This window comes from Rhamphochromis longiceps, linkage group LG14 (genome assembly GCF_057381845.1).
Source record: "Rhamphochromis longiceps isolate RC_006_pf linkage group LG14, R_longiceps_female_GT1.1, whole genome shotgun sequence".
Lineage (NCBI taxonomy): Eukaryota > Metazoa > Chordata > Actinopteri > Cichliformes > Cichlidae > Rhamphochromis > Rhamphochromis longiceps.
The window spans coordinates 42,897,456-42,913,113 of record NC_140570.1 but is presented as its reverse complement, the minus strand read 5'-3'; the positions used below and the strand labels follow the sequence as shown (position 1 = coordinate 42,913,113).

The 15,658-nt window shown below is 40.6% G+C and overlaps 1 protein-coding gene across 2 annotated transcripts; it reads right to left on the bottom strand.

Annotated features, from left to right (window-relative positions):
• Nucleotides 1-192: 192 nt before the first annotated feature.
• LOC146654919 (uncharacterized) lies at nucleotides 193-7,884 on the bottom strand. Of its 2 annotated transcripts, XM_085429089.1 has the most exons (3): nucleotides 6,581-7,884; nucleotides 3,034-3,174; nucleotides 193-2,891 (listed from the first exon to the last, which is right to left on the bottom strand). In XM_085429089.1, exon 3 carries the CDS (start codon nucleotides 2,844-2,846, stop codon nucleotides 2,061-2,063), a length of 786 nt encoding a protein of 261 aa, XP_085285215.1. In that variant the 5' UTR covers nucleotides 2,847-2,891; nucleotides 3,034-3,174; nucleotides 6,581-7,884; the 3' UTR covers nucleotides 193-2,060. The 2 variants fall into 2 exon arrangements, with proteins under 2 accessions (XP_085285215.1, XP_085285214.1); XM_085429088.1 differs by lacking the exon at nucleotides 6,581-7,884 and having other exon boundaries at nucleotides 3,034-3,570.
• Between the last annotated feature and the right edge of the window lie 7,774 nt (nucleotides 7,885-15,658).

Genomic DNA, 15,658 nt, shown 5'->3' with positions numbered 1-15,658 from the left:
AATGTGCCTTCCTGAACTTGTTGGGAAATACTTCTCGAAACAACGTGCTGCTCTAAATAGCCTGTAATGTTTCATGTTGTGGTTAAAGATTGATGACAGCTGTGTGGTGCGATGTAAATAGTTTGCATTTCATTTTTATGTGATTGCTGTGTACATGTGAATAGATCTATAATAAAGAAAAACAAACAAATATACTATTCTTTTTTGTTTTATTAAAACAACTTCACACAAAGTACAACTATTTACAATGTACAGTACATCCAAAAGAACAGCTTTAAGAATACTCAACAGGAGCAAGTGTCATTTGGCCCTGGTTTGACAACAACACTGGGGCACATATTAACAAAAACACAGCAAACCTTAACGATCTTATCAAGAAGTGTTGTGTCTTCAGCCTCACATGATAAGAGTAATCAGACTGTGTGTAACATTTTGAACTTGTTGCGCAAACTACCTATTACTCGCTCAACATGAATTCTCAGGTGGGCAATTGCTCTCGTTTGTTCAACGTCCCTTGCATCAAGTTGACAGTAGCCTTTTGTGAAAGCTGGAATCTTGACCTCCGCACACATCATTCCTACAGCATCTCTGATGTCAAAGCCTCTGTCAGCCAATACTACGTCCCCTGGTAACAGCTTTTGAAGAATGCCACATCTCTCTATGATGTGTTTATCTGATGCACGACTAGGGCTGGGCCATATTATACCATTCACGGTAATACCGGTATAATGTTAGGCAACGATAGGAAAATGAAATATCGCGATAGAATGGGAGTAAAACGCGCATGCGCAGTGCCTTTGTTTTCATACGCACATGGCCGATTGTTGAGTGAAACAGATGAACCAGAATTGGTTTGTAAAAATGGTGCAACTTCCGTGATGTGGAACTGGTTTGGTGTTTGTCTGTCAGATACACGACAAAGCACATTTTTTTGCAGAACATGCAAGCGGTCGTCGTTATTGTCGTATTTGTCGGACTAAGATGCTCTTAAATCTGGGAGTAATCTGGGTCCTAAACTCCGTATGCTTCAGGTCAAACAACACTGCAGCATCACTGAGAGTTAAAAACTGTCTAAATTCTTTCATCTTTAGTAAAACGATCAGCATTGCTGCTTTACCAGGTGTAACTATAAAGTTTAACTTCCATGAAAACAAAAAGTTATTACATTTAATGGAGTTAGAAGTTAGCAGGAAGCTAGCGGAAGTTAGCTCGCTAGTTTCGCTAGTTACCTAAGCATGATTTAGCATGTTCTGACTGAGAGATTTCTGAAAAAAATCAAACGTACAGCTCTGCTATCACTTCCAACATAAATGAAGACAGGAAACTAAACAGCAGTGACGTTTGTAGGGTTACTGAAGTTGGGCTAGCTGGTATATAATGATGTGCTACGTGATCGCTAGCGACACAGCTATGTTAGCATAACATAAACAGTGAAGCTGGAGGACGAACACTAACACTTTTCCACTTATAAAAGTTAACGTGAAGGTTCTTCATGGTTAGAGACAAATGCAATCGCATGGCAGGATGCTGTAAACGGACCAAACTTCAGTCAGGAGAACAACTGAGATAATCTATCCACAATACCAGGTTAGTCATTAATATACTGCAACAACATGGGAATAGAGCAGCTGCCAGAGAATTCAACATTAATGAATCAATGGTACAGAAGTGGAGGAAGCAAGAAGAATGAGTTTAATAAAGTTTGATTTATCTGACTGCTTTGTTTCGCTTAATGTGCCTTATAATCCCGTGCACCTTATGGTCCGAAAAATGCGTACTGCACACTGCAGTTTAATGTTGCAAAGCACCTCTTTTTAACTTCAGTGGATATTATACATGGTTATGCTCAGGATATGTCAGCCCATTTCTACTGGAAATGCCTTTTGGTTAAACTTTCAGCAAGGAATTTGCATTTGCACTGTTACATTTTTATAAAGCTTTAATGTACATAAAAACCAGCTTCTTGTTTAGGTGAAAATAAATGGAAGGTTGTCTTTTTGCGCTAGTAATGTTGTGGAGTTGTATTTTGTCTCGCATCAATTATATCGTCGGTTATATCGTTATCGCAAATTTTCAAATATATATCGTGATAAATATTTTTGGCCATATCGCCCTGCTCTATGCACGACCCCCCATCCCCTGGAAATGAAAGAAATAGCTCCATGGGGTGTAATCCCGATGAGGTATTTTATGGTCTGTGTACCCTTGTAATGAGAGTATGTTTGTGCGCGTGCCTTTAAATTAGATGGTCTTTCTGTTCGAATCTCAAAACAGTCAACAATGATTGCTACTCGTTTTCCAAAAGTTTCAGTAAACTGTGGAGGCATTGTCGCCTGCAGACAGTGCCTCTCAGGCCAGTGCACCAGTGCTCCTAAGTGGGCATACAAAACATCAATGGTATCGGTGAAGACAGAAGACAGTGTTTTGTGCGACACATGGAATAGATGACAAAGATGCTGGAATGGAAGATCAAGTCTCAGACGCATTAGTGTGAGTAAGAGCATTTGGAAACCTGTCAGTTTCTTCGGTATTGGCAGGAAATCTTTGACAGTGTTGAAGAGGGACATTAAGACTGCATAACAATATAGTCCAGTGTAATATCTTACTTTTTCGGTATCGTCCTTTAAGAAAGTTTCATTCAGCTCTGTCTTTTGCAACTGTGCTCGAAGCAGTCTGTTCTCCTCCAACAGCCGGTTTATTTCTGCTCTGCCCTGTTGACTGCACACACAGTCCTTCGTCTGCCCTTCAGCTTCCGTGACGCTGTCACTCCCATCACCACTGTCCACATTTGCAGCTGGTACGTCAACCTCCACTTGTCCAACACAACTGCTGTCCACTGCCTCCATGACATGGTTGTTGTTCTTCTGTCAGACCTTCATCGATCATCAAGCCTGTAAGATAAAAAATAGTGCATAGACTTAAGGTTAATGTACACCAATATTCCAATGACAGGTGTGTGATTCATCTTTAAGTTATGTGCGGATTAGTGTACCATAAGAGCAATTTAGTATGTTTTCAGAGGGGGGTGTTTACCTGCAATGGGTGCTCTTTTTCGCTTCCGTTGCATACGCCTTGCGTGCCGGTCCGAGTCTGACACAGGTTTGTCGTCGTGCCCCATGTGCAGTGTTGGTGCCCAGTCTGGATTTGTTACATCCATTTCATATGCTGGTTTGCCTGCAATAATGCCAAATCAAAAGCTACTCAGTCGACATGACGTGGTTCTGCAGCATCACACATTAGCATGTTTTATCTCATTATCTATGACCGCAGCGCATTGAAAAAAACCCCACTAAAAGCCTTTTGGTTTGGTCCTTTTACAGCATCCTGCCATGCGATTACATTTGTTCCTGACCACCGAGAACACTCACGTTAACTTTTATCGAGTGGAAAAAAAGTTAGCGTGTTTATATTGTGCTAACATAGCTGTGTTACTAGCGGTCACGTAGCACATCATTATATACCAGCTAGCCCAACTTCAGTAACCCTACAAATCAATCAATCAAGCTTTATTTATAAAGCACTTTTCATACAGAAAAAATGTAGCACAAAGTGCTTTACATAGTTAAAAGCAGCCCACCCCACCCTCCAACTCACTCCCCACACTCTCAATACACATATATCCCCCCACCCCCACCCACACACACACATACACACACGCGCACACTTAAAGAGTAAAAATTGGGCTGGGCTCGCATGAGCCAAGTGAGGAAACATTATAACAGAGAGCCGTCTGCACCGGGAGCCGGTCACAGACCGCAGCCTCCGGGCTGGGCACACAGCCGGAGGGAGGCCAAGGAGCCCCCCAACCAGGCTGAGAGGACCCCAGAGACCAGCAGCCACGGTCAATAACAGCCCCGGTGCAGAGAGCGCCCTCCGAGGAAACACTGGAGATATGACGCAATACGATATATACAGGGTAAAATGATAAAATAAATAAGAACAGGATACAATATAAATATAAATATAAATAGAGTAAGAAGATTAAAAAATGAATAAGAATAAAATCAAAAAATATTAGGTAAATCCTAAATTAATAATAGAATAACAGGATAGAATAAATAAGCATAAAAAATAAATAAACGCTAAGTAAAAGCTAAATTAAAAAGGTGGGTCTTGAGCCTGTTCTTAAAAACATGTACGTTCTCTGCGGCCCTGAGCTCCTCCGGCAGGCTGTTCCACAGACGAGGACCATACCACTGAAAAGCTGCCTCTCCGTGAGTATGTGTCCTGACTTTAGGGACAATCAAAAGGCCAGTACCAGAGGACCTCAGGGTCCGCGAGGGTTCGTATGGTAAAAGCAGATCTGAGAGATAAGAAGGCCCAAGACCATTAAGACATTTAAAAACCAATAAAAGAACTTTAAAATCGATCCTGAAACACACGGGGAGCCAATGCAGCGATTCTAAAACCGGTGTAATGTGGGCCCGCCCTCTGGTCTTCGTCAGCACACGAGCTGCCGAGTTTTGCAAGAGTTGTAAAGTTGAAATATTCTTCTTAGGAAGACCAGAGAGCAGGGCATTACAGTAATCAATGCGACTGGCAATAAAAGCATGCATCAGCATCTCCGTGTTGGCCCGAGAGAGAATAGGGCGGACTCTGGCTATATTTTTTAGATGATAAAATCCAATTTTGGTTACATGTTTAACATGTGGGATAAAACCAAGCTCAGAGTCAAAAATAACACCCAGGTTTTTCACTTGTAGCGAAGGACATAGTGAAAATGCCTCTAATTTAGACAAGAGTTTCTCTCTCTGAGCTTCAGGACCGACAATTAAAACTTCAGTTTTGTCCTGGTTAAGCTGTAAAAAGTTTTCTGCCATCCAAGATCTTATATCCAAGATACAGTTAAAAAGGGCATCCATTGGTCTGGTGTCATCAGGAGACACGGAGATGTACAGCTGCGTGTCATCAGCGTAACTGTGGAAGTTCACTCCATGCCTCCTGATGACACTGCCGAGAGGCAACATATACAAATTAAAAAGTACAGGGCCTAGAACCGACCCTTGAGGCACACCACATGTCATTTTATGGATCTTAGAGGAGCATGTATCCATACTCACCATAAAAGATCTGTCAGAGAGATAGGAAGTGAACCAGTTGTGTACAGCACCAGAGAGGCCCACCATGTGTTTTAGTCTGTTTAAAAGAATAGCGTGGTCTACTGTATCAAAGGCTGCGCTTAGATCCAGCAGCACCAGGACTGAGAGCTTTTGGGCGTCCCAGTTACATCTAAGATCATTTAAAACCTTTAGGAGAGCCGTCTCTGTGCTGTGGTTCACCCTAAATCCAGACTGGAATATCTCCAGGATCTGTCTATCATTGAGAAAATCAGTAATCTGAGTAAAAACAAGTTTTTCTAAGACTTTACTTAAAAATGGTAAGTTGGATACAGGTCTGTAGTTATTAAAATCATTACAATCCAAATTGCTCTTCTTCAGAAGGGGCCTCACCACCGCCGTTTTAAAGGCAGCAGGGAAGACACCCAACTGAAGAGAGCAATTCATCATGTATAAAAGCTCAGCCTCAAAAAATCCATAAAGTGTTTTAAAGAGTGAAGAGGGGATTGGATCTAAAAGACATGTGGTGGGTCTCACTGTGGAGAAAACCTTCTGAAAGTTCTCAGCATTAACCAGGACAAAGCTGTCCAGTGTCTCCTCAGGTACAATCGAGCCCTCAGATGTGTTTACAATCATATCGCGATTAGATAAAATATCAGATCTGATGGCGCTGATCTTTCCCCTGAAGTGGTCTGCAAACTGCTCACAGAGCGAGTCTGTGGGGGTTCTTTGGGAGCTGTTAAAATCAGGGTTAAATAAATGATCTATGGTGGAAAAGAGGACCTTGGGATTATTTTTGTTAATACTGATTATTTTGGCGAAGTATGAATTTCTTGACTTCCTTAATGTATTATTGTACATTTTAAATTGCTCGGAAAATATTTGATGGTTGATATTATTTTTATTTTTCCTCCATCTCCTTTCTGCTGCCCTGCAATTTCTTTTGAGTTTTTTGACTTCTTCGTTTCTCCAGGGTGATGCATGTTTTACGTTAATCTTTTTGGTGGTGAGTGGAGCAACGGAGTCAAGGCTTTTCTTCAGTTTGCTGTTAAAATAACTAAAAATCAAATCGCAGGGTGCAGGTAAAATCACAGGGGGGCATTTGACTAAAACCCTGGTAAAATTTGCAGCCACTGTCACTGCTGTTTAGTTTTCTGTCTTCATTTATGTTGGAAGTGATAAGAAAGCTGTACGTTTTAATTTGTTTCCAAAACCCCGCAGTCAGGACATGCTATATTGTATTTAGATAGAAGCTAGCGAGCTAACTTGCTGCTAACTTCTAACTCATATGTCATAAATTCCATTGTCATGGATGCCTGGATGTTTAACTCAGTTGTTACACCTGGTAGAGCAGAACGCTGATAATTTTATTAAAGATGAAAGACTTAAGACAGTGTTTTAACTCTCAGTAATGCCACAGTGATCATTTGATATATGGACCTGCAGCAGAGTTTAGGCCCAGACACGGCTAGTGACGTCAGACTCAACAATCGGATAGTGATATGAATTACTTTAGAACTCACCGGAGAGAAAATGCCGCGAGCAAACCAACAAAAAGCTGGGGATTGCACGGAACTCGATATCCGCTCGTCTCACCGCTGCAATCCATGCCTGGCGTCTTTGTTTGGTGATATCGGATACATGGGATCCCTCACGTTGCCGCCAGGATGGAAAACGATTAAAAGATTAATCCAGTTTCTTGCCTTCACGATCGTGAGATCTAACATTGCAACCGACTACACACGTACCACCATAGCTGAAGCTGTATCCTTTGTCTGGCCTACTGTGATGGCGGCAGGGGGCGCATTCTAAAATGTCATGTGACAATCTGATTCATGAAGAGTGATGATGTCACAAGGACATGTGATGATGTCACAAGGACATGTGATGATGTCACAAGCACATGCCTTTGAGCCTTTTCTATAAATAGGGGTCAGGAGCAGCAAGTTTTAGTCAGTTTGTTCGCAGCCTTCAAACGTTCGACCAGAGCTATATTTGAAAGTATTTGTAAACCTCTTCAGAGTCACTGTGCACAGGATTAAAAATGTATCCACGAAAATGCCAACAAAGAATAAACAATCTTGCTGCCTCTCCTTCGAGGTCTGGCCGGCCACTCACTTCAAGAGGGAAGCCTGATATGACACGATCCATTGGTGCCTCATCAGTCCAAAGGACATTACAGGAAAACTCCGACCTACATGCAAAAATTAAACAAATTGAAGAAGAGAAGCTTCAACTGGAGGAGAAGTGCAGACAATTGGAAGCACGAAATCAAGAGCTGGAAAAACAACAGCAACGCCAGCCTTACACAAAAATTATTAGTGAGGCCTGGGAAGGAAAGTTTGGTGAAGCACGACAGAAGATTTTGTTCCTGATGAAGGAAAACAAGACAAAGAGTGCTGAATTAAAAGAAACGTCTGCCCAGCTTCAACGCGCGAATGCTACTATTGGGGAGATGCAAAGGGATCTCCAAAACATGGAGCAAAAGAATCAGGCGCTCCAAGGAACGCTTGATGAAGCTATGGAACAAACTGCACAAATCCTCGGACAGAAAAAGGAAGGGGTCACACAAATGCAGGACCAACTCAAAGGCATAAAGAAAAAATACGAAGTGCTGAAAGTCAGGCTGGATGAAACAGAGTGCAAAAAAAAAGAGCTTCTTCAAGAGAAAGAGCAACAGGAAGAAGAAAAAAAACGTATTCTCCAGGACTCAGACAACTTGAAGTGTGAAAACGCTGAAATGCTTGCACAAAAGCAGCAACAAGAGAAAATAAATGAAGACCTGCAGCGTAAGCTTCAAGAAATCACAAGAAGAAATGAGCAGTTAGAAAAGATGCACAAGGAAAAACAACAGCAAAATACAGACAAGTGCAATCTATTAAAAGAAATGGAGCAAAGATGCCAGAAACTTGAGAAGGAAGTTGAAGAAACAACCGATCAGTTGAGAACCCTCATCCTAGAGAAAAAAGTGGTCGTGGAAAAGCTCATGGAAAAGAAGAAAAAACGTTTCCGCTTCTTCTGGAGGAGGGACACTCCTGCTTTTTCTACTTTTTCTATTTTTTCTACTGCTGACGTCACCTCGTCTCCCTCCACCTCTGTTCCATCTTAATTTTCACCTCTCCTCTCCCCTTCTCTCCTAACACTTCTTCCCTCTCTCCTTCATCTTTTTTCACCCCAACCAGTCCCGGCAGTTGACTGCCCCTCGTGAGCCTGGTTCTGCCGGAAGTTTCTGCCCGTTTAAAGGCAGTTTTTCTTCCCCACTGTCGCCTAGTGCTTGCTCAGAGGGGATTGTTGGGGTTTTCTCTTTTCTTTTTTTTTCCCTTCTTATTACCATTTTCCTTTATTTACCGATTTGTTTTGTTTACTTTTCTTTTATGTTGTTTCTTTATTTACTTGTTTAACTTTTTTTCAACTTATGTAATAAACTAATAAACCAATTGAATTTATCCTCTGCGTATTTTACATCTAATCTTTAAAGAATATTTCCAAAACATTTTCAAACATCACGATCTGTCTTTTGTTTGCTTGTTAAAACCCCGTAAATGGTGAAGTAAAAACCCTGTGATATGGTTTAAAACATCAAAATAGACTAAACAACTAGTCTAAAACTAAGAGACACAGGATAAAGTTGGTGTGAAGGTTTCAGTCTGTGAATGAATCTAAGCACCATCACCTTAACTTTAAATTCATCTCTGTTACCCTCTTTGTGACTGAACTCTGACCGTGAGCACCACAGCCACTGCGCACCAGTCACACACACTTTAAATCCATCACAGTAAACCAGTTAGTTTACCTCAGTTTGTTTTGCAGCACATTTCACAACATGCAAAAGCATAATGTGCCATGTATAGACTCAAAATCTAATTTAAAAACATGAGGACTGACCTGTAAGCTTTACATTTACAGTTTATCACATACCACTGAGCAGTTCTTACCTGTAATTCTAAGCCCTCTTCTTCCTTTTCTGGTTTAAAACATCAAATTAGACTAAACAACTAGTCTAAAACCAAGAGACACTTAAATATTAAGTTAAACCTCTGGGGTTGCCGGACGCGCCGGCGCGTCAAAATCACATGACCAATTTAAGACGACACAGCTACAAGATGCAGCGATTCAGAGGCTGTATCCCAATTCAGGGTCTGCAGCCTTAAAGGCCGCATTTTAAGGCCGATTACGTCACCATGCCAGTCTCCTATTGCCAGAGGCTGAAGTGTGTGTGCAGTCACCAGGTGATAATCTGATATCGTCTACTTCCCCACTGATGTTAAGTAATATGAAAAAAAAAATGAATCCCACCTTAGGCCGAATGTGTGACTCTCTTCGTAGTGGAAGAGAGAATGAATCTTCCCATCCGAATTCACGGCAATCAGTCTGTCAATCAAATCCTGTGGAGTAAAATGAGAGGCTTTGAACAAGAATGCACCGGATAGGGTGCAAAACGAAAACTGTGTGGAAATTTACAATGGGTAAGGTGGAGAACGTATATCAGTCTCAGTGTGAGAGGGTTTATTTGAATGCGTTTGAAGTAAAACAAATGGGTGGGTGGTGTTTGGAGGCCAAATAAAAAGTGCAAACATGCCCTCAGATGGATGACAAAAAAAAACTGCAGTGTGTGGAAAAGAAGAAGAAGAAAAACACTTACAGGTATGGAGGTTGGCATCTCCCTCAGGGTGTATTCGCTTTTGTTGGCCAAAGACTGTCGGCCCAGCAGTTGCCACACCGACTGGGAAGAGGAGAGGAGGTTGACCAAGTACAGGAAGGACTGAAGAGGAAAGTAAATACAGCAGCTGTTAGAGAGAAAAAATGTATTTGCTTTTAAAGACCATTGTGAATGCATTTGTGCACGTCATGGATTGATCAAATCCTAACACATAATAATAATATAACACTATTCAACTACAAACACTACCGATAATATGACAAATAATATCTGTAGTATTCAAAGCAAAACAAAATGTAAAAAGAATTTATGATTGCAAAGGTAAAACATGGTTTACCACACTCTCAAAACTGAATAAGACATATATTCTGAGCAGAGTGGTTGAGCAGAAACCTATTGCAGCCTGAAGAATATTAAACTACAGGAAAGCTCCCTGCATTTTTCACTGGGTCTGGTAGAACAGGGAAAACATATCATCAAAAGCATCAAAGGAAAAAAAGAGAGACACTTGCACAAACGAGCTACAACTTAGATTATATTAAACAGCTTCAAAGAAACGTAAAGAAAAAAACAAGATACGATGGATTTTTTTTTCTAAAATAGAAATATCTATACTTTCATGTGTCTTCTGATGTTTCTGTGCATGTGTGAACTTATCTTCATATGTACTACCAAACCTCCTACTGTACTTAGCACAGATTAAAGCAAAGACTCGAGTTAATTCACCAAAGTGCTGGTGTGTGTATATTTAGTTTTCCTTTGACCTCAGCATATATGTATAACCCACTGATAAGGCAGACTTTAAAGTCGCCTGTGGCAGGACACAGTTTACACATCACTGGCTGTCCGTATTCACTTGGCTAGTCTCTCTGAGAGAGATGACTTGGCTGCTGTCAGAGGCCAAGCATCAGACACACACAGACAGGCTCACGCTGGAGCTTGTTGAAGCTTTCCTGAGAGAAATTCTGCCAAAAACATAACTAAAAATGCAGTCTTATGAAAGTAAGGCTTATTTGCCCAGACACCCATAAACCAATCAGCAAAAAGCCTTTCTTGTTAACAAAATCACTATTGCCAGTTTCTTAAATATGAATATTCACAAGTGAATTTTCTACATGGCTGCTGGTATCACAGCAACACATGGACCACTATTCTGAGTCCTGGGTTAATAATAATTGGAATCAATTTAATTTTAATCAATTTAAACACCTTTGTAACCAGTGAGCTAAAAACATGATGGAAAAGCAAAACTTCTAAGAGATCTGTGTCTGTACTATTATGTAGATATCTAAAAATTGGGGCATTGTGGGCTCCAGGAAGTTTCTCCTTCTCCCTCTCTCTCACACACACACGCACGCACATACATACAATACCTTAATGCAACTCCTATCTGTGGGGTCAATGGGAGTTGGTTTGGGACGGACCACTCTGATGTCGTCACTGCTGCACTCAAGAACAGACCATAGCTCTAGTACCAGGGCCCGAATAAAGCCTGAGACAGAACACGGAGAAATTTGTTGTACCAAACATTTATTTGAAATAGCAGCAACTAAAATTATTAACAGTGCTTTAATAAATAAACGACTGACTTTGTTATTGTGTCCAATCTTTTAAAGAAATCTGTCTTTGCATTGCTGGCACCGTTTTGATTGGAGGATTTGAATCTCAGGAAGGAAGGAATTTATAATGCCACTCCCTTTGATCCCATTTAATCTCTTCCCTGTTGCACTTTGGCCTGTCAGTAACTACATTTGAATTTTGCAGCTCAAGCTTGCACATAAAGGCTGGATAAAAACGTTAATGCAATCAAAATGTACGCAGCCCTCGCTGGAAAACTGGGGATACAGTACAGTACATAAATGATGAAGCAAAGACAAAACATTAGTGTCATGGAAGAAGAAATAGTCAGTGCATCACGGGAAGCTCCCAGCAATAAAACCTGCATTTGTATTGACACATAAACCTTAATTTGTGAGCAATTTTCAGTGTATTTCAGTTAAATTAATGAGACAAATATAACAAAAGGGATTTTATACTTAGAAGAAGAATATGAAATTGAAATATTAAACTAAGAAAACTATAAATACTGCAGTTCTAGAGTTACAGATATACAATTAAGCTTTGCATATCAGTGCTGTATAACCCAGGGAATGTACTTTTTTTTTTTTTATAATTGAATAGTAATGGAAATCATGAACTGTTTTTCAGAGGTCATAGATCAAATGAGCAGTAGAGTTTTTCTCACAGAATGGTTCTTTCACATAGAAAGCAGTGTGTGCTGCAGGTTTAGCAAATGGCCCATCATTTGTATCTCCAGTGTCTGTTGAAGTGTACAGTATCTGTGTGTGTGCATGACCGTCGGTGCTCTCTGCTCACTCGGGTTCAGAGGTACAGGGAGGAGGCTCAGCAGGAGTAGAGGCAGCTGCTTCATCACAAACATGCCAGGTGCAGGCGGTAAAGGCCCTTTCTGTTTCCTCTCAACCCTCCTGCCAAAGCCATAGAACTCTGCCGAGGTGAACCAGACAACACAATATAGACATTTTTCCCTGTTCCTACATGGAAACACAAGATCAAACGGGCATTTTTTTTTGGCATAAATATGTATATCATATCGGACTCAGTTTGTTCCTGTTATTGTTTTTGCACTGTACTTGTCATCCATTCCAGTGAAACGATGCAGAAGGTTGTAGGTTGTGCAATAGTGCCATCTAGAGGTGAAGTAACATCACACTGCCCGTGCTCTTGTCTCGTCACGGTGTTTGCGTGTTTCTCCCTCTCTGCACACTCATGGGAATGTGCTGTCAGGCAGGACTCAGCGTTATATTCACAATATGTGGAAAATATATTGATATTGAATGTTCAAATATGAGGATATGTATAATGTATAGGTTGACTTTGCTCTACCTACACTTCTGGCAGAGCAGCAGTTGCAATGCGAACACATAATTAAACGGTGTATTTATAGGAACAGATTTCTTGCCTATGGCAGACAAAGTGATTTTAAACGTGTAAAAGGTTTCATTCACAGATGATTTATTACTATCACACCCTGGAGACTTTATAAAGAGCACTGCTGCAAAAGCAGCCTAAACAAACTTGTACAGTAGGTCACGCTGGTTTAGTTTTTCATCAAAATGCTTTTTTTCTTTTACTATTATTTTTGAAAACGTTACAGCACTGGTGGACATTTCCTACCAAATAAGAACTAGACACTACTGTTATGTAGTGGTTAATTGGAAAACTGTTTTATCACGAATTTCTTATTTAGAAATAATTAAAATTTTATTTGATGTTTTTTTTTTTTTTGGATGGATACTGTTATTGCAGTGATGCTGTAATTAAACTGTCTTCACCCCAGTAGAATAATTGCATGACTCCATCACTGAAGTGGAGGGTTTGCTTTGGAGGGGAAACGCACAGTGTCTCTTTAGTAGCATGGTGGTTGGATCCCACATTTGTTTCTTATGTAACATTGTAAATAGCTGCTAAGACAGCATATCTATTGGACAAGCACATATTATACATACTTTGCACGTGCAGTATTTAATAGAAAGCAGTGTGTGCTGCAGGTTTAGCAAATGGCCCATCATTTGTAAGCTCTGTCTGGACTATATCACTTTTTGAGGTCATCCTTCTTTCTGTCAGTCTGCCTTTTTATCGATGGCACAAACATATGTCACATCATGGAACACATGAGTGCTCCACAGCCAGCGCTGCTCAACACAGCAGGGAACTGTTCTTGCGTGGGTAAAGTCATAGGAGAGAATAGGTTTCAGAACGCAGCGGTGCTGTTATAAGCGAAGGGCTGATAAGTAATCAGACTTCTTTTCCCATAACCAGTTGAGTCGCCCCTTCTAGCCAATAGAAAGAATGCAGGATTAAAATATTTGTTCACTAGCTTCATTTTTTGACCTCTTTTGACAAGAGTACGGTATTTCCTGGAGCCTTTTGCATATGGATAAACCTAGTATCAGTATACAACTGATATGTGAATCCATTTATCAAAAAAGAACGCCTCTTCTTACTCTTTCTTACCCAAACAAAAACGGTTTGACAAATACATTTCTCCCTAAGCTGCCTTAAGTCTCCTTTATACCGACAACACAAAAACAACAACAACAACTTATAATATAAGCCTTAAGCATCACAGCTGACAAGTGTTTGTTGTGTCCAAATAACTGCAATAGTACCTGAACTGTGCAGAGCCACAACTCCCGGAGCAGTTGCTGCCACCTGTGTCACCATCACCCCGTAGCCAAACTTCTCGCAGCTGCTCACCTACAGAAAACACACAGAAATCTCATACCCCTAGAAATATTTCAGCCTTTCACTATCACAGTTTTTGGTTATCAGGTAAAAAATGAATGAGAGTTTGGAAAAAGGATGGAAAAGGTTTAGGTCAAATGTAGTACTAATGTATCATAAAGGGAGATGTGTAAGTAAATCTGGGATTCTGGAAAGGCACAACATAATGTAGTTAAACATGCTGTGGAGAATTTAAATTGTAAATTGATATTGGAGTGTGCAGGCCCTTCATTAATTACAACACAATGCCACAACTAAAAATAGACAAAATATAATTACATTCCATAATTAAAGTGTAATGCCAAACTAGAGAAGCAATTACAATGGTGCGTAAACAATGGCAGTAAATTAAGCCCACGGGGGATCAGCTAAGGTTTGCAGCAAGCCTGAGTGTTTGTGTGTTTACAATTTGAATCTTAGACTCAGACCCTGTGACAAGGTCTGTGAAAACCACGTTTTTATGCCTGAAATACTACAGTACTACACTCCCACCAGATGAGCTCATGCAGCCTGTCACGAACCGGGACATACAACCATGACAAAACAGGAGATGCACACACAATTTATTGTGTTATTAATTTAGATCAACTGTGCTAATATAGTATACCAAAATGAAAACAATAACTCAAATTTCAGATATTTGAGGTTGTGCTGAAAATAATGGTGCCAAATAAGGCAAGAAAAACATATTTTAAAGGTGAAATATAGAGGTAAAATCAAAAATAGTCAAGAACGGCCAATTATACCCTGGACCACAGAGGGTTAAATTTGAAAACGGTTTAAAAAAAAACATCCCCATTCTAAAATGTCATGTGACAATCTGATTCATGAAGAGTGATGATGTCACAAGGACATGTGATGATGTCACAAGGACATGTGATGATGTCACAAGCACATGCCTTTGAGCCTTTGAAGTTTTTCTATAAATAGGGGTCAGGAGCAGCAAGTTTTAGTCAGTTTGTTCGCAGCCTTCAAACGTTCGACCAGAGCTATATTTGAAAGTATTTGTAAACCTCTGTAACATCACGCTCCAAAGCCCTGTGACGTTTCTGTGTTCTGTGACGTTGTCCCAAAGAAAGACCTTTAAATGCGATAAATAGCCTAAACGTTTTCGTTTATGACTAGTTTACCGTGTTATGACTGTGAACAGGGGGGAAGTCGCGCAAGAGAAATGTCGACCAAAACAATTGCAAGTAAGCCAAAGTCAGTTCCTAAAAGTCAACCCGCAGGTGTTTCCACCACCATCAGACCCTCCACTTCTGTAAGACCTCCATTAAGAATAACTGATGCAAAGAAAACCACTCGGGTGGGAAAAACTCAGAATGGAAGACCGGCAGCTGTGAAACAGCCCCCGAAGAGGGATATGAAAAAGAATGTGGACAGTAAACTGGTCAGCTTAATTACAAATGAAATTGTATACAGTGGAGCGACTGTGTCATTTGATGACATCGCAGGGCAGGATCTGGCAAAGCAAGCACTTCAAGAAATTGTCATCCTTCCTGCCTTAAGACCTGATCTCTTTACTGGTCTGAGAGCTCCTGCACGTGGCTTGCTTTTATTTGGCCCACCAGGAAATGGGAAGACCATGCTCGCCAAAGCAGTTGCTGCAGAGTCTAATGCAACATTCTTCAACATC